The following is a 23,491-nucleotide window of genomic DNA, read 5'->3' as shown; positions in this document are numbered from 1 at the left end:
AAAATTAATCAAGAATTTCACTCAAACACATCATATCTATCCAAATTCTCTTTTCTCCTCACTGGTATTTATGTACTATATAAGAATCTTGATGGATTCGAACGATCATCCCCTGAAGATTCAAGTACTCTATCAAAATGTTTGAGCTAAAGATCCATTCAGAAGGCAAACTAATTATGTACATCTGATACATGTCAAAAAGAAATACAGCAAACAAGTTTCACAACTAAGTACTGAAATCCAGGACCAACATATCTGGTTTAAACATGTTTAGTACTACTTATTAGTATATTGAGCCGTTCATATTCATAACCATTGTTATCATTTATGAAACAAAAACAAAGGCATCTAACTTAACGGAACCTGCTTTTATCCTCTTAACTCACTTGAGGGTCACTACTTAATGCGTAGTCAGAGATTTATAATAGAAAAATATAGAATTGAAAATGCTTCTCATACCAATAACAAACGAAATTCGAGCCATGATCCGACTGGTGCCAGTTGGTATAATGATCCATTGCTTACCTTACAACAAAGCACTTCACTAAATATAGAACAGGCTGAGACAGTATATACCAACACGGTTTTAAAATGCTTTATGGTTGTCCTATGGCACAACAGCTTTACTAGTAACAAAAAGAAGTGTATTCCTTGCTCTAAGGAGACAATGATCAAACACCTTATATGCATATCAAAATGTTAAACTCCCCACCAACCTAAGAACTTATCCAACAGCAAAACTCTCATAATTTAATAATATACCTCAAATGGCAAGATAATTGGTTGGTGAGGTGAGAGCATACTCAAATGGAGGTGTATGAAGGAATCTCCTTTGATCTTCTCATTCTCCGACTCTTTCTTTTTTCTTTGCTCCACTGAAAGCGTCGATGCAATGAACAAATTAGAGGGGGGCAATTGGAAGCGCCAATGCCTGGGTCCAACTCTATTTTTTAAATTTGGCTCCGCCCATGAGCGAGAGACACACACACACGAAGGAAGGCTTGGAAATATTAGGCGTAAGGGACAATGAGGAGACGATCAGAAAAAGAATAACGGCACATCTCCATTTCAAAATAAAGGGCTTAATCAATATGAATTTTAAAATAATTAAATAAAAGGTAAAATAAGTAAAAGGGGATAGAGGAAAAAAAGTAATTTTTTTTGTGAGAATATTAAATATTATGGTGATTTTATGAGAAAATTAGCTATTTTAAATGTTTTGATGGGCATATCGGAAAATTTCCCCAAATATATATGTAGTTGTTCTATTTTAATATTTGACCTCTAAAATATTTATTTGTTAAAAGATTAAAAAAATGGATGTATTTGAATCGTTCTCGGAGCTGAAATTGGAGCAGTTGTTGTTCTTATCTTCTAGAACTGGAGAGATGTCGTATGATATTCGTCCGAGTAATCTTAATCCCAGCCATAATTTAATAAGATGGCATCATAGAGATTGGTTCTTATGTTCTAATAGCTGTTGCCATGTTGCTTGGCTTATTTTGAAAAGATCATGATTGCTAGGTTGAGATACCGTGGAGCCACTGATCACGTTAAATAGTTCAACAATGTCAGCTAAGCATTAACTGTGCCAAAGCCGTAACTTATGTTGCCACCAAAGCTAATTCTGTGGGGGTTATTGTATGTAAACAATATGAACTGTGATAGCCGTTGTCTTTCTTTATTATGGCGAAGATGGCAGCATCAAGCCATCAAGCGATTTTCATAAAAATAAATAAAAAGATAGCCATAGAGCTACAAAATGAAGCAACTGTAAGCAAAGACTTGATCTGGAACGATGAGGAAAAACTTTTTCAGATTATTAAGCTATCATTTGCAGGCAACTAACAAATAAATGTTTGAATACCGATAATGTCCCGAAATAATTCTGAACATTAGAAAATCCTATCTTGGACAAAACTTATCACTATAAGAAACTCAATTTGATTCCTGAAACAGTTCCCTGTGTATGCAATGTACCCTTGATCTCCATGAGCAACTTGCCTCAAGCTGCAACTTCTTCCTTCTCCTGCTTTGCAGCAGAGATCTGGTTTTGAATGTGTTGTGGCACCACATCGAATTTGCATAGTTGCATTGTATATGATGCTCGCCCTTTAGTCATTCCCCGAAGATTACTGACATAATTGAACATCTCAGCCAATGGCACAAGAGAATCAACCACCTGTAGTCCAAAGAATAAAATCAGATCACACAACAGTAGCAAACCGGGCTAATTCTAAACATGCCCTTATAGACAACTGTACAGATCATAGAATGAAATTATGTCTTAAGTAACTCTTACGTACCTTGAGACCACCTGGCTTATCACCAAAAGTATCAATTTGCCCTCTCCTCGAGTTCAAATCTCCAATAACATCTCCCAAATGCTCTTCAGGTGTCACCACCTCGACTTTCATAATGGGTTCGAGGAGTCTTGGTCCAGCCTTCCTTATTCCCTCACGGAAAGCACCTCTTGCTGCCAACTGGAAGGCCAAAACGCTAGAATCCACATCATGGTAGGACCCATCAACAAGCACGGCCCGCACGTCAACCACCGGAAAACCTGCAAGCACACCATTCGACATGGACTCTTCTAACCCCTTCATTACACCTGGGACGTACTCCTTTGGTACTGTTCCTCCCCTTATCTCGCTCTTAAATTCGTAGCCGCTACCTGCCTCGAGTGGCTCGAACCGTACTATGATTTCAGCGAACTGCCCAGCCCCACCGGATTGCTTCTTGTGCGTATACTTTACTTCTGCGATCCTTGATATGCTCTCACGGTAGTTCACTTGAGGAGCACCGATGTTTGCTTCAACCTGTTTGTGCAGGATTGGGGTTAAGGCAATTTCACAAAACTTAATTAATTGTAATTTTTAAGAGATAGCTAAAGTACTGACCTTAAATTCTCTCTTTAACCTATCAACTATGATCTCCAGATGCAGCTCACCCATTCCTTCAATAACAGTTTGGTTTGTCTCCTCATTTCTAGAGAAGTGAAAAGATGGATCCTCCTGTGCAAGCCTAACCAATCCATTAGACATCTTATCTATATCAGCCTTAGTCTTCGGCTCAATTGCAATCTTGATAACTGGATCTGGGAAATCCATTCTTTCCAGCACAATCGGCTTATCTGGGTTGCAAAGTGTTTCACCGGTTATTGTATCCTTAAGACCCGCCAGAGCCACAATATCTCCTGTCATGGCCACTTCTACATCCTCTCTACTATTCGCATGCATCTCCAAAAGTCGTCCAAGCCTCTCCTTCTTCCCCTTATTAGCATTGTATACATAACTACCTGCAACGAGCTTGCCAGAGTAGACCCTCACAAAAGTCAACGTTCCCACAAACGAGTCAGTCATAATTTTGAATGCAAGACCTGAGAATGGCTCATCGTCACTCGCTAGTCTCTCCATGACCACCTCCGGATCATCGGGGTCGGTTCCCTTCATGGGCGGTAGGTCAAGTGGCGAAGGGAGATAATCAACAACAGCATCCAGCAAAGGCTGTACACCCTTGTTTTTGAATGCTGTCCCACACAAAACAGGTACAAAACTAAGACTTATTGTGCCTTTACGGATCAGCTTCTTGATTGTCGCCTCATCAGGTTCTACTCCTTCTAGATAGTTCTCCATTGTTTTATCATCCAGTTCAACAACAGTTTCAATCAATTGCATCCGGTAATCCTGTGCCTGATCCTTCATGTCATCAGGTATCTCCTCATATGAAAATTTTGCACCCAACTCCTCTCCAGTCCATACAATTGCCTTCATTCTCACCAAGTCAACAACTCCCTTGAACGCATCCTCAGCACCGATGGGCAACTGGATAACCAGCGGCTTTGCGGCCAAATTTGAAATAATCATATCCCTTGTCCTATAAAAATTAGCACCCAGACGGTCCATCTTATTAACAAAACATATCCTAGGGACGCCATATCTGTCAGCCTGGCGCCAAACAGTCTCAGACTGGGGCTCAACCCCAGCGACACTGTCAAATAAGCAAATTGTGCCATCGAGTACGCGAAGGGCACGCTCAACCTCAAGGGTGAAGTCGACATGGCCGGGGGTGTCAATGATATTGATGCGGTGCTTGTTCCAGAAAGCAGTGGTGGCAGCAGAGGTGATAGTGATGCCTCGCTCTTGCTCCTGCTCCATCCAATCCATCGTGGCTGTGCCATCATGCACCTCTCCGATCTTGTAGTTCCTTCCTGTGTAGTAGAGGATACGCTCTGTTGTTGTAGTTTTTCCAGCATCAATGTGAGCCATGATGCCAATGTTGCGGTAATCCTTCAATGGCACTGTACGCTTGTCTGTATTGAGGTCAAAATGCAACACAGTATGATTTGATGTTACGACAAGGTGAAAAAAATGATAAGCCTCTGCGTCATATAACAAGGAGAGATCTGAATTTGTCTAATTTATGAAGCCAATCTCAGAAGAAACTTAAGCATACATCGTACAACACTACTTTTCATAAAGTCATTTCAACAAACAACTTACGTGCATGCTCTAATGTATTCTAAGACAACCTAACAGCATTAAATAATCCATAAAAACTAAAAAAATAAAAATAATGCAGAAGAAAGACATAAAAGTACTCAATATTTTGATACTTAATGCCTTACATTTACAATAAGTCAGAATGAGACTGATGAATCAAACTTAACATTTCCAATTTGCACACTTTTATATCAAGCCCCAAATAATTTAGGCAAACAATACAACTGCGCACAAAACAAGTATACTGCTAGTGAATAACCACAAAATAAGTAAATGCTCACCTTCTCCGGCCATAGCTATAACTGAGGTCCGCTGCTTGCTCTCCTTAGCAGTTGACACGATTGACCTTGTACGGGGATTCCCTAGGAAGTGAGAAGTATATGCTTGGCGGAGGGATGAAGCCTGTACGCCGGAAGAAGAGAAGAATTGGGGTCCGAGGAGGCGCTGTGAGGCAACAGGAATAGTCCGCCGGGAACCGCGCAAGCATCTCCCCGGCGTTGCCGTTGCTCTAATTGTTTCTGACGCCATTTTTTTTACAATTCAATCTCTCTCTTTTCTCTGCGCTTGAGCTTGTTAGCTCAGTGCTGGCGCTAAGAGATAACGCAAAGCTTGCGGACTACGAGTGCCGCTGCTTCTGTCCCCGCGGAATTTTTTGGATATTTGAGAGCCGCAATTTATTTCAGGGAAGGGAAGCGATATATGCCTTTCAATTATTTGCCCGGACTACATGTTTTTATATCAGAAATGCCATTATCGTATCAGTGACTAAACATCAGTTACTTGTTACATACCGCCATACCGGCAAACATTGGATCAAAATCAATCATTTTGATCGTATGTTCAGTCGTAGGTTCGTAGCCATCTGATTCATGGGGAACATGTTTGTGTGAATCTTAACGCAAATCGGACGGTTCCAATCAAATATCATTCGATTTTGGTCCGATGTCCATCAAATGCCCTCCGGTTCTCTTACTAAGCCTGTCATTTGGTATTAACAGAACAAACCGTTGCCTTACTAATTCAGAAAAAAATGAAGCGAAGAATTGCTTCAGCTTCATATTTAGCATATATCCTGCTAATTGTCCATTCGATTGGTTCTAATGATTTTATCGTTACCAGTTTCCATTTTAGAATTGCATTACTTGCCATCAATCTACTTAGTAAGAATTTTAATTTTTAGTTGATCCAGGGGTAATAGGATAGGACGAGAAGCAACGAGGGCTGGAATGAGGCCACGTTGACGTTCCCATGGCCGCAAAAGGCTTAAGAAGCGTTTTCGTTTTCGGATAGTGGAAAACTAGTTATGGATTTCTACGTGAACAAATGGACCACAGACCCATAATATTTTCCAATTAACAGCGGCCTAAAATATTATGGCTGATAAAAAGTACAAGTCATTTTCGGCCCACCAGACTGGTTGGACTGCCCCCCTGCACAGAATAAATACTGGCATCGAGAGGTTCGACGCTCTCAAAAGACACCCATGAAAAAAATTATATATATATATACAGAGGTTGGCTAAGATCAAAGTGATAGTTCCTGAGCTTTGGTGTTATCAATTTGTTTTTTAATTTTTAAAGTTCAAAACGTCGATCCGAACCGTTCAAGTTGTTCTCCATATTAAATTGTGCTTGGAGACCAAATTTTACATTTTTCTGAATTTTTTTACTATTTATTAAGCCACTTTGAAAACAGCTGATCCAACGGTGGTTTCTGATTTTACTGTTTTGTTAAGTCACCGTTGGATCAGTGATTTTCAAAGTGGCTTAATAAATAGTAAAAAAATTCAGAAAAATATAAAATTTGGTCTCCAAGCACAATTTAATATGGAAAACAACTTGAACGGTTCGGATCGACGTTTTGAACTTTAAAAATTAAAAAACGAATTGGTAACACCAAAGCTCAGAAACTACCACTTTGATCTTAGCCAACCTCATATATATATATATATATATATATATATATATATATATATATATATGAGGAGGGTTCAAATGCCTCCATTTTTTGTGCTCCATCATGCCTCCATTTTAAAAACTTTAATAACTCAAAATTTAAATCTTAAAATTCAAAATAAAACCGTTGGATATGAACTACATCATTTTATCTATTCATATGTAAAAAATTATATCATTTCAACTTTGTTTTGGTTGTCATCTTGAGCTTGTAAAAATTTATACTAATGTGCATAATTTCTAGACGTTGATTTTTCAACTTATTGATTCATATAAAAACAAAATCAAAATGTGATAATTTTTTATGGACACATAGAGAAAATAACATAGATCACATCTAACGGTTTTATTTTGACGTTTAAGTTTTAAACTTTGAGTTATTTAAGTTTTTAAAAATGGAGGCATGATGGAGGCACAAAAAATGGAGGAATTTGAACCCTCCTCTATATATATATATATATATATATTGGTTGGATTTATTTTATTATTCTTTATGATCCGATCCGATTCGACTTGGGTTTAAACATGAATCGAAAAAAATTTAAATCGGAAAAAAATTTGCAGTGCAAGAACATAAAGAACATAATGCCAGAACTCATCAAGCTACATATGTTAGAACATAATGAATAATTTACGCATAATTTATATATGTTTTAATGGAACTCACAATTTATATTTAAATTATTGTGATCTTTATTATTTTGTTATTGTTACTTTCATCATTGTCATCATCGTGATCACCATCATCATCATCATAATCAGTGACAGATATAAGTGGTAAAATAAGGCTAAGCTTCTCTATAATTAAAATTTTATAATTTTGTCCATTAGAATATAATTTTTTCATATATCAATATTTTCTATTTTTTATAAAATAAAATTATACTGCACTAAATTATTCAACCAAGTAAGTTAAAATAATAAAATAGTAAAATAATAATAATAATAATTGATGAATATATCTCCAGGATAAGCGGACAGGGCCAATAGAAATGAAATATGAGTACTATTTGTTCAATATTGCTAGGGTGTTTTTTTTTAAACAATTTTGTAAAATACTTAATAAATAGTAAAAAAATTTAGAAAAATGTAAATTTGGTCTCTAAGCACATATTAATATAGAGAACAAGATGAACAGTTCGAATCGACCATTTGAATTTTAAAGAATTTGAACCGTATGTATTTCGACCCATATATATTTTGAATGCACATTAATTAGTCTCTCTGTCTCTGTATTAGATTAAGCATTGAAAAACACATATTATTCTGTCATTGTGTGGAAATTGGTGCGCAGTTGGTCAATCATATATCTCTTCACTCTTTTGGACATTTCTAGTTGGTCAATCATATATCTCTGTATATATAGTAGGTTGCGGCATTTGCACAATGGCAATCGACGCGTCCAGAAGCGCGTCATTTTCTGATACGTGCTGATAACTCTTTTTTTTTTTTTTTCTTTTCAATTCAATCTCGTCTCCCTAGAGGCACCATGCATGTCAATATAGCTAGGCAACTTAAGGCTCTAATATTGATGATATCCTAATGCGCCAGCTAATAATTCACCGCTAATTGAGTTAAAATTAAAGTTCATCTTCTCGTACACAGAGCTCATGCTCATCCTCTACGTACGTATCTCCATGCTTTAATTTGACGAGGGTCAACCAGACAACCTTCCCAGAAGCTTCCTCTATTCGAAATCAAACCATTCAATCTTTGCTCAAATGAACCGTTTAATTTTATATTGATTAATTTGAAATCACTTGATTTTAATTATATAGTCGAGAGAATTTAACGAGGGAACAGTGGCAAACACGCTAATGACAGTCAAGTCTTGCAATACAAGCATGCAATCCATGCACGAATTTATATGTATATGGCACGCGCACTTCCACTAGAGTGTCGGTCCAGAAGACTACAATTAACCTTTCTAAGAAATTAAGATTAAATGAAAACAAGCATAATTACATCTATATATATATATATAAAGCCAAGTGAAATGTGTCCTATGTAGACCCCATTAGAGAGAGATGAAATTCCTGAAATTCTCTACGACCACCATTTTCGCTCTTCTGTTAACTGTTGTTTTGTGTGGACAAATAGAGGCAGCAAGACTGCGCGCCTCTAACAACCCACCTGGCACCTTAAATTTCTTAAACAGTATGTGCGCTAAAACGACATACACTCGGGTCTGTGTTTCCTCCCTTTCTCCCTACAAAATCACCATAAGCAACAGCACCGTCAACCTTGCCCGGGCTGCGGTCTCGGTAAGCTTAGATGCCGCTCGGTCAGCATCGAGTCTTGTAACTCGACTCTCATCCAACGGTGTCTTGACTCCATCAGAGACATTTGCTGTTCGCGACTGCGTACCCACAATGGGAGATTGTGTCATGGTATTACAGAAGTCGTTGGATACAATGGTTACTTTAAATGAGAGTAAGTTAGCAGGAAACTGGATAGAGATGGACAATATAAAGACATGGGTTAGTGCGGCCATGACCGATGAGAATACATGCCTGAGTGGATTTACCGGTGGTGAGACGACAGCGGCGAAGCGGTTGAAAAGGAACATTATGGATGCTATGCAGCGAACCAGCAATACTCTGGCGCTTCTCGCATTGATCGGGCCTGGCTCAACTTGAGTAACGTGAAGGAGTTTGGAGGACCTCTGTTTTAATTAGTCAATGTGTTATTCTGTTTTATGGTGTAGGGTGTGCTCTGTTTCTTTTGCTTCAATTGTAAGCTAGGAGGACCTCTGTTTTAGTTAGATGTAGCATTATTAGCCTGTATTTAAACATGAAAGTTGTAAGCTAGGAAAGGAAGAAAGTAGTTTGAGATGTATATGATATATTGCTTTGAAGATTTTGGTTGGGAAACAAACATTTAACACGCATCAGGCAAGGTGACTCACGTTGTCATTTTTGCAACTGTGAAATGAAAACATCATTACATTTATTTCTCAAATGTCCTTACACTTTGAAATCTGATTTTGAATGAGTAAATTCTAAGATTTTTATGGAGATTGGACTTTTTTAGAAAATATACAACTCTTGGCTCAATCCATGCCTCTCAAAAAAAGAGAAACCATGTTAATAGCAGTGAGTGCTATATGTTGGTGTATATGAAAAACTAGAAATTCGGTGTGCTTTGATAATCACCAAATTCCCACAATTAGAAATATGATATTACTAATTTTCTCTATGTTGGATTACTGGATAGATACTAAAAAAAGGGCTGTGATGCGGTTTACTCAATGCTGGATCCCTGAGGACTTGGATATGATTCCCCTGCAATCCCTCTCTCCTTTGTCTGCTCTTAACATGCCTCTTGTTGCCACTGTTCTTGTGGTACAGACCCTTATGGTCTCTTGATGCTATTAACATGATATTTTACTGTCATGCATTATGGAATTTGTAATAAATGAGTTTTATCTCTCAATTTTGTTGGTACTCTATGTTAAGGCCTTTAATTTCAGATGCTTGTAGTAGGGGACTTTACTGGCATGCACTCTTTGTTTTGCTGGCATGCTTATACTTCTTGGATATGAATATTAGGTTGGGTGTAATTGTGTTTTGTCTAGGGTTAAGGATGTAAAATTGATATGGTTGAAACTTTAATACTGCTCCTTCTGTATTTAATTCAGGATGCCACCCAGGATACTGAGACCACAAAAAGGCACTGATTTTATCTTTTAGGTAGTTTTCTATTTTTTCATTTGAAACATTTGTATTTACCATTTTATATCTTAATGGAAGGGCTCAGCCTATTTTCCAAAAAAAAAAAATTAACACGCACCAGATGCATGTCTTAAAAGGAGGAGATCAAATATCTTTATTTTCAAGTCATTCACTGTAAATCATTACAACAACTTAAAAATTATTATTTCTGTACGTAGATATAAATATTGATCAGTGATATTTCGACTTCAGTTTGATAGAAATCAAGAACTTAAAATATTAATATTTATATGAGTGAATTCTTACATTTTTTTATTCCAACTAAAATGAGTTAAAAGATCATTACTTTTTATGTGTAATTATTTTGAAATAAATTACATTTAAAGGCTTTATTTTAATATTTGAGTATTAAAGTTTGTAAAATTTTGAAAAATTAAAGTATAGTAAAAGATAAAGGCATATGAACTCTTCTCATCTTCAAATTTGTTCAAACAAGATATATTTTTTTTCTTGGATTATCTGACTTACTATGGCTACCAGAGTATCTGTAATAAGAGAAAGATGAGTAGGTCCGATGCCGGTTGGATCTACTTTTGAGTCTATTGGGTTTCACAACCGTTTGATTTGTTTTAAGATCGATATGTGCGTACGGCAATTGATGCGAGCATGCATGAATATTAAAGCTGAAAGCACAGACGATTCGGGAGTTGAGAGTGCAGTATTGTCGGAGCTCGAAGCGTGGAGTTTCATCTCGATCGAAGCGTAATGGTGAGTAGATCCGCTCGTCGTCGGAGCGCAGTGGCGATCGAAGAAGCGTATCCGATTGTGGAGTGATAGGGGATGGATTAGAGCCGAGAACACGGTATCGTCGAAGCTCAGAGTATAGAGTTTTCATCTCGATTGGAGCACGAAGGTGATCGAGTAGATCAATCTATCATCGAAGCGCCGTGGCTATTAAATAAGCGGATCCGATCGTGTAGCGAGATGGAAAATAAATTCCAAAAATTATTGAGTATAAATGTAAATATTTATTTTTATGTTATATATATGAAGAGATAGAATTTAAAATTTTATAAATAATTTTTTTCCTTATCAATATATTTGTTAGTGATAATTAATCAGTAATCATCAAAAAAAGTTTGCAAATTTATACATGGCTATGCTAAACATCTTCAACATTTCCAACAGTTTGCCTAGTTAAGAATTTTTTTATAAAGTGTTCTTCTTTCAAAATTATATATATATGTATATATATGTATGTATATATATGTAAGTATATATAGAGTACGGCTAACGCGCTTCCTCTAGCATATGGGTCGAAATGCTTCCGGTGGAAAGTTGAAATTTCAAAATTCAAAAAGTCGATCTGAACCATTCATCTTCTTCTCCATATTAATATCTGCTTGGAGACCAAATTTTACATTTTTCTGAAATTTTTTACTATTTATTAAGCCACTTTGAAAATTGCTGATCCAACGGTGGCTTACCAAACAGTAAAAATCAGAAGCTACCATTGGATCAGCGATTTTTTATAAAATATGTTAGGTACAAACACTTCAAACATGAATTATTTATATTTGCATTACAAGGTATGAATATTTACACAACGAGGTATGAATACTTGCTCGACGAGAGATGAATATTTACACGACAAGGTATTCTCGACGAGGTATGAATACTTGCACGACGGACAACCTGAAAGTATGTCATCATGGATCTCATTTAAAAGATAAAATTACGTAGAAGACGTCCATGGTTTTAGATTTGCAAATTTTCTCACAGATTTTTAGAAATATTGACGAGATTGAACGGAGAAAAAAAATCGAACTCTAAAAACATGTAAAAGATGTGTGTGTGATGTGTCCAGTTTTCTTTTCCAAATACTTGGTATCTTAGGTATGAATATTTGATATATTATATATTAACACTTGTGCGCATAGGTATCCATATTGCACGCGTCAGTTATAAAATCTATCAAATATTAGGTGTTCCCTTAAGTAATTAATGAAGTTCAGTTAGTTAATGGTCCCCAGAAATAGTTATTGACTGGGGATGAATGGAGGAAATTGACTGGGGGATAGTTAGTCAATCCCATTAAAATATTCTATGCTAAACATCATTATATAAGCATATGCACCTAATAAAGCCTTTAAATCATGTTGAGATTTGAATTTATTCTATGCTAAACATATATATATATATATAGGCTGTGGCTAAATTGCTGCTGGCAGCAGTTCTGCCCAGGTGCTGCCGGGGTTATTTTTAGCCGTGTGATGTCCAAACAATAAATCCAAACCATTAGATATTTAATCTATATTATAATCTACTTGGAGACCAAATTTTACATTTTTTGGAATTTTTTTACTATTTATTAAGCTGGTTTGAAAACCGCTGATTTCAATGCTGCAGAAAATTATTGAAATCAGCGGTTTTCAAACCAGCTTAATAAATAGTAAAAAAATTCCAAAAAATATAAAATTTGGTCTCCAAGTAGATTATAATATAGATTAAACATCTAACGGTTTGGATTTATTGTTTGGACATCACACGGCTAAAAATAGCCCTGGAAGCACCTGGGCAGAACTGCTGCCAGCAGCAATTTAGCCACAGCCTATATATATATATATATATGTTTAGCATAGAACTGCTGCCAGCAGCAATTTAGACAGACCCTATATATATATATATATATATATAACATGCACCTATTACAATTATTAATCATGTTGAGATTTGAATTTTGCTTTCTAAAGATGAGCTGTCTTATTTTTTATTGTATGGCCTGAAAAAAATTTGATTTTTGTCAGTCCAGGCCGTCTCAGCCCCTAAGCCGATATTATATATTGTTGAATTAGATCTAAAAGCTCGCATTAATAGGCCGTTTAAAGCCCAGAAGGTTATTGGGTCTTGAAAGTTGAAAGCACCAAGTTTTATTTTTCAAAGCCCTTAGCCTGGAAGTTTTATTAGAGGGAAAATAGAAGTGCATGCTGAATTAATGCCTCTTTATTCGGATCCATGCATATTAAATTCAAATACGAATGGTTCGTTCAGATACAAATACATATATGAAATATGTGGATACGGATACAATTAATACGGTTTCAATTCTGAAAGCATATATGAATACAAATACTACTAATTATCCATATATATGTGTGTTTTTTTTAGACATTTGTTTGTATAGATACACATAAATACCCATATCTATATTTTTTTAATCTTTTGGATATTCGTTTGTTTTAGAATCATAAATATTTAGAGAAAACAAAAATATTCTTTTTGCTGTTATTTTTGATTAAAAGTATAATTATATCGGTGATTAATTTTTATTAACGAAATATATATTTTGTAATTACATACCAAGTTTAACATGAAAAATTATTTTGTGATCAAATATCAAAATTATAGTTGTGTTTTATGTTATTTTATTTTCTAATATAAAAATTAATTTAATCCGTTTCGTGTTCAATTCGTTTGGACCTCTATCCAGTGTTGTAAAAAACATCTGTTTAGGCTGATTAGTTGTTAGGGGTGATTATTGTGATTTTTTTGACTAATCAACTGATATTATTTTTGAATATGATCGATTATTCTTGATTAATTATTTAACGGTACCCTATTTACAGTTATTTACCATGCCTCTATCATCATCCCTTTCCGTCTCAGAAAAATGTCCCCAAATTTTGGAAGGGGGTCAATTCCCAAAGTGCTCTTCGTGCAGGTTCCTTTGAACGTTTTACTACAGTTCACCACCATGGAAACCACAAATATAGGCACAACGTGTTCCTTAATTAGAGCAGACAAGCACCAGCAAGAGGCCATAATTTTCAAAAATATATACTTGCAATATGTATTAATTGTTTGATATGTAAGCAGCCTTACAATATATATATTTTTTTTGTTGCGATTATTTAATATGTGTGCTCGTGGAAAGATGTACGTTAAGAAATGTTCTATTACGGGTCAAGTTATTTTGAACTAAAATTAATAGTTTATTTTTTTTTAAATTAAATATGGATTAAATCATATTAAGCCACATAAATTAATTATAGGCTAAATTCTGCACTCTATCTTTAGGTGCACCTTAATAGGTGCATTTGGATGATATATATATGCAACATTTCGGACTATGTTTCTCGGATACTCTATTATAGGCTACTCGATACAACTCCGAAACATATCCGATACGCCAGTTTATACGGTTGCCGATACTCCTTTGAAAGGACTGGATATGCATGGATACGGTCGGATCGAACCTAATTGCATGTGAAACGCACCCACACCTGTATTTTTTTTTATGCCCTCCATAGAATTCGAACTTGGGAAGTCTTAGTTGAGAGAGAAAAGCTTTAGCCACTCTGCCAGAGTTTGGCTTGTGACATATTTCTCATTATTTAAGCTATACTTAGGTTAAGCATTTAATTTTTTATATCTTAATTCAGTAAAGTAAATTAGACTTTTGTAATATATTCATCTTTTTAATTAAAAATAATAAAAATAATAGAGTGAGTCTATGGTACTATGCATATCACGGGTTGTTACCGTGCACTACAACAAAATCGTTTTTCAGCGACCGGTATCAGCGACCGGTGCTGACGCCGGTCGCAGATTGTATTTTTCCTCAAAAAAAAAAGAGAAAAACTAAAACAAACGGCGACGATAACTTTCAGCGACAGTATCAGCGACCGGCGCCTTCGTCGGTCGCTGAAAGTTTTTTTTTTCTGCGAAAATTTCGCCCCAAAACCCATTCGCGCGCCAGAGCCGACGTCGTCTTCGCCAGAACCCCAAAACCCAAAAACCCTAGCCCTTGCGCCACCTCTTCCCCTCCTCTCGGCGGACAACAGCCAGCAGCCAGCCATTTTTGCCCTTCTCCTCTCTATTATTCTGTTTTCCTCTTGTTCTCATGATTTCCCGAAAGCAAAGGGTTTTGGGGTTGTGTTGTTGATTGCGACTTAGCCGGTGCCGTTCCTGCGGCATTTCTGGTGACGGCCGAGAGGCGAGGCAAGTCGACCTTGGTACCAGTCTCTTTTTCTCGCCCTTCCCTGTGATTTCCTTCCATTTCAGGTTAGTTTGAGCACACCTCTTTAATTGATGCTTGTCGTGTATTTTCGAATTTAAAGTCGCGCGGGTTGTTGATTTTCCCGGCTGACCTTAGTGATGGCTGCAATGCCTTTTTGTGTGCTTGCAGTTTGTGTTGGGGCTTTCCTGGCTTGCACTGGTATCATTCGGTACTAGGGTTCATTCTGAATGAGAAGCAAATTTAATAGCACAGTTCTTATTTTGCATTGTATACATGTGGAAAATTGAATAAAAATATCTCTACATTTTTCCTTTAAAGTTAAATGTCCTATGTGGAAAAAAATGGTTGAAAACCTATATAGAAAGCAAGAGAATTCTCCTGGCAGCTACTGCCCGGTTTTGCCAAAAAAAAAAAAAGCATGAGAATTGAGAATTTAAATCCATCTTCTCCTGAGAAATGGAATAATTCAACATTATAACAATATCAACATATGTTGAAGCTATGTACCAGTACCAGATTAGCATGTGGTCTCCTAAACCAGAATACTATTTTATTTTAATTACCAATGATCGATGTTCCCAATCAGTTTGACTAAGTGTACAATTTGGGATTTCTAGTTCACCAAAATGCATAAGAATCTTTCACCCAAACAATACTATAAAGATTGTAGTAAAAAGCTACTGATATGTACCAGTACAAGATCAGCATCTGGTCATATAAACCAGAATATTAATTTGATAATTTCTTTTATTATCAGTAATGTTGAGTGCAGTTTGACTTCTGTTTCACATTGGGATTTGTGCTTTCACCAAAATGAATGAGCAACATTCACTTAAACAAAACTACGTACATAATTTTATTATCAGTAATGGGTCTTGTACTTTGCTTGTAGTTTTAAGTTTAGTATAGCTGTCACAAAACTTAATGCAGAATCCACAACAGATAAATTCAAATAATCAGTGAACAGATAGGAGTATTAGGAGCATGTCAAATTAAAAAAGAAAGGGGAGTACACACAGGATGTTTTTGTACAGCATAGGTGATTTTTATATTTACTTGTATTTTTTCAATTCGCTTGAGAAGTATGGAGCGGATAGAGGCGCATGGCCAGCATACGACGCCGACCTCTGGTACTCTACGGGCATTGATGATCAGAATGTCCACGGCGACAACTATGGTCTCGGTGCTCTAGGTAAAATAAACATTCTTTGAAATTTGAAATTTATTTTAGTTTTGTCATTTCGTACTAATTGTCTTACTTTTAATGTTTCAGGCAAGACGAGAGGCATGTTTCGCTCCGGAGGGTCTAGCGGTTCTCAGTCGCATTCTTCACAGTCATATTCCTCTATGCCGCCAGGTCAGCGTCTCTCAGAAGAAGATATCGACAGGATATCTTCTCGGATACTTCGTCAAATGGAGGCTCAGATCGAGGCTCGGGTGGATGCTCGGTTGGAGGCTCGGTTGGGAGCTACTCAGGTATAAAATTCGATAAGTATGTTTTAATTGTGAACCGTAAACTAATCCTAATTATGTAAACTACTTTCTTACAACCTCATAGGCCGGAGGTTCAGGCTCACAGCCAGGAGGTTCGGGCTCGCACCAGGCCTCGCCGCCCGCTCCTCAGGATGACGAGGAGCATTGGTCGGATGTTGGCGGTGATGGTACTGCTTAGGTCTTTTTTTATATTTCTACCTTGTCATATGATATTGTTTATGTTATTGGCACAGTTATGTACTCGATATTTATGTTTATGGTGCTGATGATACTGTTTGACATTTAGATTTACTGTTTATGTTACTCGGATGTTTATGTTTGATGAGATGATATACTATTTTTTGATTTTTATGTTTATATTTGTTTGTATGCTTGTGTTGCATGTTGAGTGTGTATCGATATTTATTTTTTCTTGTATGTTGTATGTTGGTACATATGATACCAATTATTAAATGGTGCAAATGTAAATAATAAAAAATGCCTAAAAACCTGATAAATAAGTATCAGCGACCGGGATAGAGCTTCAGTGACCAAATACATTAGTCTCTGATAACTCGCTCATCAGCGACCAAATAGACTATCAGCGACCATTATTTCTGGTCGCTGATAAAGTTACATGACGTCAGCAAAAAAACAACAGCGAGCAAAAACCTTTGGTCGCAGAAAAAGTTTCAGCGACCGGATGACGTCATTCAGAGACCGGTGACGTCATCGAAATTGTATCTGCGACGAGGCTTACAGCGACCGGTCTTTCAGCGACCGTTTTTGATTATCAGAGACCGGAATTAGTTTCAGCGACCGGCGCCATAACCTTCAGAGACCGGAATTCCGGTCGCTGAAAGTAGGTTTTGCTGTAGTGGTGCTACGGCTCTATATTCGAGTTTTCAAATTATAACGGTCGATCCGAACCATTCATCTTGTTCTCCATATTAATATGTGTTTGGGGACCAAATTTTACGTTTTTTGAATTTTTTTTAGATATTTAGAAAATCACTTGATCTGAAAATTCTGGACCATCCAAAAACAGTGATTTTCAATAAATCTAAAAAAATAGTAAAAAAATTTCAAAAAATGTAAAATTTAGTCTCCAAACACATATTAATATGGAGAACAAGATGAACAGTTCGGATCGACCGTTAGGATTTGAAAACTCGAATATAGAGCCGTAGCACGGTAACAACCCGTGATATGCATAGTACCATAGACTCACTCAAAATAATATATATATATATATATATATATATAGAGAGAGAGAGAGAGAGATGGGCTATGATACATTGCAATGCATAGCCTTCTTTGTACATTGAACTATAAATCATTTGATTCAAAGTCCAAATAACCGATCAAAACCGTTCATCTTATTGTCCATATTAATATGTGTTTGGAGACCAAATTTTACATTTTTTAAAATTTTTTTTACTATTTTTTTAGATTTATTGAAAATCACTGTTTTCAGACAAATCTGGACAATAAAAAAATAGCGATTTTCAATAAATCTAAAAAAATAGTAAAAAAATTCAAAAAAAATATAAAATTTGGTCTCCAAATACATATTAATATGGACAACAAGATGAACGGTTTGGATCGGTTATTTGGACTTCGAATCACGTGATTTATAGTGCAATATACAAAGAAGGCTATACATTGCAATGTACCGTAGCCCATCTCTCTCTCTCTCTCTCTCTATATATATATATATATATATGACGTATCGTATCTTGATTTTTAAAAATTTCCGTATCGCCATATCCGTATTGTATTCGATATGATACCCGTACCCGTATCCATGCAACATAGATTTCGGATTTTCAAATTATAAAAAAAAAATGAACACATATTTTCACAAAACTGAGAGATTAGAGAGTTGTATGTTCGGTACTAGCATACTTATTATCAGTTGTTTGCCAACTTATTCATGTGGATCGATGAAGGCATGATTGCTATTGTTGCATATATCTGACATAACAATGAGAAGCATGAAGTACAACTAGAGTTGTAAAGAACTTCTGTTATATATGGTTCTACTAGTAACTTCTATCTTAAATTTAATTTTACACTTATAGCTTAATTCAGATACGTAGAAACTAAATTAATTGTAACCCTATAACCATTGGCGGACCCAAGGTGTTTTTGAGGTAGGCACTTGCCTATCTCTAGATTCAATTTTTTTTTAGATTCAGTAGTATTTTATACTTGTACCTATTTCTGAACGAAAACAACGCTTACCCCTGGATTTAATTTACCAAGTAGAAGAAAGTTACGTAGAAAAGAAAGTCCAGACTGATTCGCGTAAAAAAATTAAAGAAAAAAGATGTGGTCTGATTCACTACTCCACTCAGAAGAATCGCTAATTCACCATATTAAAAAAGAGATCTACTACTAAGGATCTAAATATATATTATGTCGTAACTAGTCATGCTATGACTTGAATCACATAACGTGTCGTGACTAAATTTGGAAGGATGGTTAAGGCACGTGAATGGCCACAACACATTAGTTATGCCATGACCAAGGCATGCCGTGGCCATATGTGATGTATCCAAATGTGACCGGTCATGTTTTATCATGTTTAACTATTTTTTTTCATAATTTAGATTAGTTTATTGAAGATTCACCATTCGATCAACATCTAATGGTCCTAATTACACGTGACCATGTGTTGTATCTTGCCAAATTTTTAAGAGATAACCACGTCGGGTGAATGGTCACTACATGGGACACGCGAGTCACAACACGTGAAATGTCATGCCATGATGGAATCGTGTTGTGCTGTGTCTGAACCGTGTCATGTTGTGATGTATCTGCTCACGTTGTGAGTTTTTTAGATCCTTGTTTGTTTTTCTGCTCTAATTTGTCAGGAGAAAAAAAATTACAATTTTATTAATATTTGTACCTACTTCTGACCGGAATCCTGAATCCGCTCCTACCTGTAACTTATCCTAATTTTCAACATGATGTGCATTGGTATTTTTGGGATATATTTTATTTTGTTAGGATTTCTACGAAGTAGGAAAGTAGAGAGTTGGAGAGGAAGAGAGATATCGCAGAATTAAGTGGAAGCATATTTATATTATTTCTCTCACCTAAGTTTTACAACATTATTTTACATCATAAACTAGAAACAACTGACATCTTTGTCAACCTTCAAAAAAAAAAAAAAAAAAAAAACTGACATCGATTGTTAGTACAAAACTCAAACTTTACAATTGAAAGATGCTTCGTAATTAGCATATTAGTGGGTTGACTCGGTATCAATCTTTTTTAATTCACAATAATTTTATCTTTTGAGATCACATCTCGAATAAACTGATACATAATTAACATTAATTGTAGAGTGAGTCTATGGTACTATGCATATTACGATTTGGCACCGTGCTACGGCTCTATATTTGAGTTTTCAAATCCTAACAGTCGATCCGAACCGTTCATCTTGTTCTCCATATTAATATGTGTTTGGAGACCAAATTTTACATTTTTTAAAATTTTTTTACTATTTTTTTAGATTTATTGAAAATCACTGTTTTTGGATGGTCCAGAATTTTCAGATCAAGTGATTTTCTAAATATCTAAAAAAATAGTAAAGAAATTTAAAAAAAAATGTAAAATTTGGTCTCCAAACACATATTAATATGGAGAACAAGATGAACGGTTCGGATCGACCGTTAGGATTTGAAAACTCGAATATAGAGCCGTAGCACGGTAACAACCCGTGATATGCATAGTATCATAGACTCACTCTTAATTGTATTATATTATATATCCTTATATCCTGACTGGATTCAATCTAATAATGCACATATTTCTATGGTTTGAAATTATGTTTATTGTTCTGTTTCTTTCATCCTTCAACAAGTACGAACACAGAAATTAAGAAGTAAATATATATAAGTGTGAGCAACACAAGCCATATGTTAGTTAATTGTTAATTTATTGCTAGAAGCTTGCTAGCATAGAACAATTAGGTAATTAATTTCTCAAGTCAATTTGCAGTGATGTAATTGCATCAAATATATATATGGCCCAAGTTCATTGATCCAGCTCAGGTTAACTTGGATTAGGATCATTTCAACATCATAAAAAACAAACAAAATAAAATATGGGTTAAATGTCCTGTTTACGACACAAATAATTTTTTTATAAATAAACTTGAAGAAAACCATGGGCTGATGGGCACAGTGCCAAATTGCACGTCTCATTGTATCCTGTATTTGTTGACTTCAATATATGACAGCTATTTTTCTATTATTTTATTGGAAGTTGTTTTGCAAAACAGGGTGCTTTATCTTATAAATATTAAGAAGGGGAACTAGGTTTTGACTTTAAAAGTTTTTGCAATTGATTAAATGTTTCTGTATCATCAATTGGATTTTCGTGTAGCCGCCTTAATTAGTTTACCAATTAAATAAACGGTAATTAATTAGCTATTAATTAGTTTTACAGATTTGTCAGTCGTACCTTAGGACTACCATCAGATTCCTTCCCAATCTCTCTGCACAGAAAATAAGTAATTAATGAATGGAAATCTGTAGTTCTAGAACTATGAACCTGACGAATAATTGAAACTGAGTAAACTATACATCATAAATACATAAAGATATCCAACAAAAAAGGAAAAAAAAAAAAAAATGTGTGCCTGAAAGGCTGAAACCATACATCTATATCCTAACCTAGATCATCCTAAAATTATTCCGTCCTCTTTACACTCGAAATTAATTAATTTCTACCAGAAACCATCACTGTCCTCTCTCTCTTAGCAATACCCTTGTTCCTCATTTTGAGCAATCAAATCCTGCATATATTTATCCGTCTGATCAAGCTCGGCCAACATAGCTTCTATTTTCTTATCCGTCTCGACTAACACCTCACTCAAATGTTCCCCACACAATTTTGCATAACCCATCTCCTCTTTAACCTTCATCCATTCTTTTCTCACCTTAGTTAGGCTTCTCTGTGCCACTCTATGCTCTTTATCATGGCTTCTACAGTGTGAATTTGAAGCAGGAAGTCTACGGCTGTTCAAGGAACTACCCGGACCATAACACCATCCCTGTTCAACACCATATGATTCATTGTTAGACAAGGGATTTTGCGAGAAACTTAGCATTCTATTCTGTCTTGCTCGCTGCATGTTATCCTGTTAGATGTAAACAAAAAAATTAATCTTAATATTATTGATAAAACTCAATTAGATCTAGCTGAGAAGCTTGAGCTTGTTCTGGAAGAAAACAAAAACATAATGTTTTCATGATTTTATTACTCGGGGGAGGGGGTGCATGGCTACTCAATTGATTTGAAAATGTGTTTGAAAAGGTTAACATATTATAACTGGAGAATGCTAAAGTATAGTCTAAAACACTTACCTTAAATTTCTGAACTTCTCTCTTGTTTGTGCTGATAAGGAGATTAATTAATTAAGAGAGCTGGACTCAATCCATGGTGCGGCCTCTGATTTATAAGAGATATCAAGCTGGTCTACTTACCTAATGCACCACACCACTTGACACACTATATATGATGTTAATTTGGTCTCATAAGACCCATTCATAAGTCAAACAGACAACAATGTAAGTCCTTAGAGGATTGGGAAAAGTGGCTTAATTCACTGGATCCAGCTAATCCCACCATTAAAGGCTTATTATTTTAAGCATTGGCGTGTGTCCACCATGGGAAAAGTGCTACAACATGACAAAGATGCCAGCGTGTTAGGTAGACTGGAAATAAATCTGTGCGATTCTTTGGAATCGCAGGACCCTGTTTTTTTCACATCAAACCATCCATTTGTTTTGAGATTCGTGTTTAAAACTAAGTGTTTTCGAGATCCGTGTATTTAAAAAAAATGAATGATTTAATTTGAAAAAACAGGGTCCTGCGATTCTTTGGAATCGCAGCACATCAGATTTATTTCCTAGGTAGACTTGTGGTATTAAAACAATGAGAGGCGCGTGGTTACCACGCTAGTCGGTACGGGAAAGAGAAATAAAAATAAAAAAGGACAAGGTATGAGATAACTTAAAGAAATAGCGGGTGGCATACACAAGAAAGGTCGCTTTGAAAAGACTGAAAGAAGGCGCATTTGACACGGCAAGTACCACAGTACCAACAACTACAACTACTATTTTTCTTGAATATAATTAAGCAATTTGTTCTCCTCTTGGGTTTTTTTGGGACGATATTCTTTTCATACAAAGATAAACGGGCTAAGGAGCATGGGATATTGATATTCTTTTCATAGAAAGATACACGAGTAAAGAAGCATTGTTGACGGCAATGACGAAAGCTCCGTTAGCTAATCCATGTAGTAAGAAGACTTAAATATAAATCATATGGCCGGTGCAGAACGAGAGATCCTGTGATTAGATATAGATGAGGAGGGATTTTGTTACTATAATTTTGAGTTATCACAGCTATTTTTTACATTTTCAAATTTTAATTCGTTAATCCAAATTATTTAACATGATCTCCACAATAAAATGTGCTTTCATTTTAAATTTTACATTTTTTTACTATTTATTAAGATGAGTACAAAACTCAATGGTCTGAATTTGACTAATTTTTGTAAAATACTTAATAAATAGTAAAAAAATTCAAAAAAATAAATATAAAATTTGATATGCAAGCACATTTTATTGTGGAGATCATGTTGAACGGTTTGAATTGACGATTTGGACTTTGAAAATGTAGAAAATGATTGTGATAACTTTGTGGTAATTGGATCACTCCTCTCTCTCTCTCTCTCTCTATATATATATATATATGCAGAGAATATGAAGACAAGGAATCTAAATATAGGTCCTTGTTTCACATCGATCGCAATATATCTCATTATTAATGCTCACTCAAAATTTC

At 35.6% G+C, this 23,491-nt stretch overlaps 3 protein-coding genes across 3 annotated transcripts; 1 reads left to right on the top strand and 2 right to left on the bottom strand.

Moving 5' to 3' along the window:
• Positions 1–1,804: 1,804 nt before the first annotated feature.
• On the bottom strand, positions 1,805–5,168 carry SCO1 (Translation elongation factor EFG/EF2 protein). Its single transcript, XM_078311307.1, has 4 exons — positions 4,784–5,168; positions 2,901–4,312; positions 2,307–2,819; positions 1,805–2,182 (listed from the first exon to the last, which is right to left on the bottom strand). The coding sequence occupies exons 1-4, from the start codon at positions 5,028–5,030 to the stop codon at positions 2,006–2,008; spliced, it is 2,349 nt and encodes a 782-aa protein (XP_078167433.1). The 5' UTR covers positions 5,031–5,168; the 3' UTR covers positions 1,805–2,005.
• A 3,316-nt stretch (positions 5,169–8,484) lies between these two features.
• On the top strand, positions 8,485–9,096 carry LOC144561992 (pectinesterase inhibitor 10-like). The gene has a single exon (XM_078311108.1). The coding sequence runs from the start codon at positions 8,485–8,487 to the stop codon at positions 9,094–9,096; it is 612 nt and encodes a 203-aa protein (XP_078167234.1).
• Positions 9,097–21,365: 12,269 nt separating this feature from the next.
• Positions 21,366–22,042, bottom strand: LOC144562373 (uncharacterized). The gene is made up of 2 exons (XM_078311593.1): positions 22,006–22,042; positions 21,366–21,779 (listed from the first exon to the last, which is right to left on the bottom strand). The coding sequence occupies exon 2, from the start codon at positions 21,771–21,773 to the stop codon at positions 21,396–21,398; it is 378 nt and encodes a 125-aa protein (XP_078167719.1). The 5' UTR covers positions 21,774–21,779; positions 22,006–22,042; the 3' UTR covers positions 21,366–21,395.
• Positions 22,043–23,491: the final 1,449 nt, after the last annotated feature.

Source organism: Carex rostrata, chromosome 11 (genome assembly GCF_964058835.1).
Source record: "Carex rostrata chromosome 11, lpCarRost1.2, whole genome shotgun sequence".
Lineage (NCBI taxonomy): Eukaryota > Viridiplantae > Streptophyta > Magnoliopsida > Poales > Cyperaceae > Carex > Carex rostrata.
Note: the sequence above shows the minus strand (reverse complement) of the source record. Positions and strands in the feature narration are given on the sequence as shown.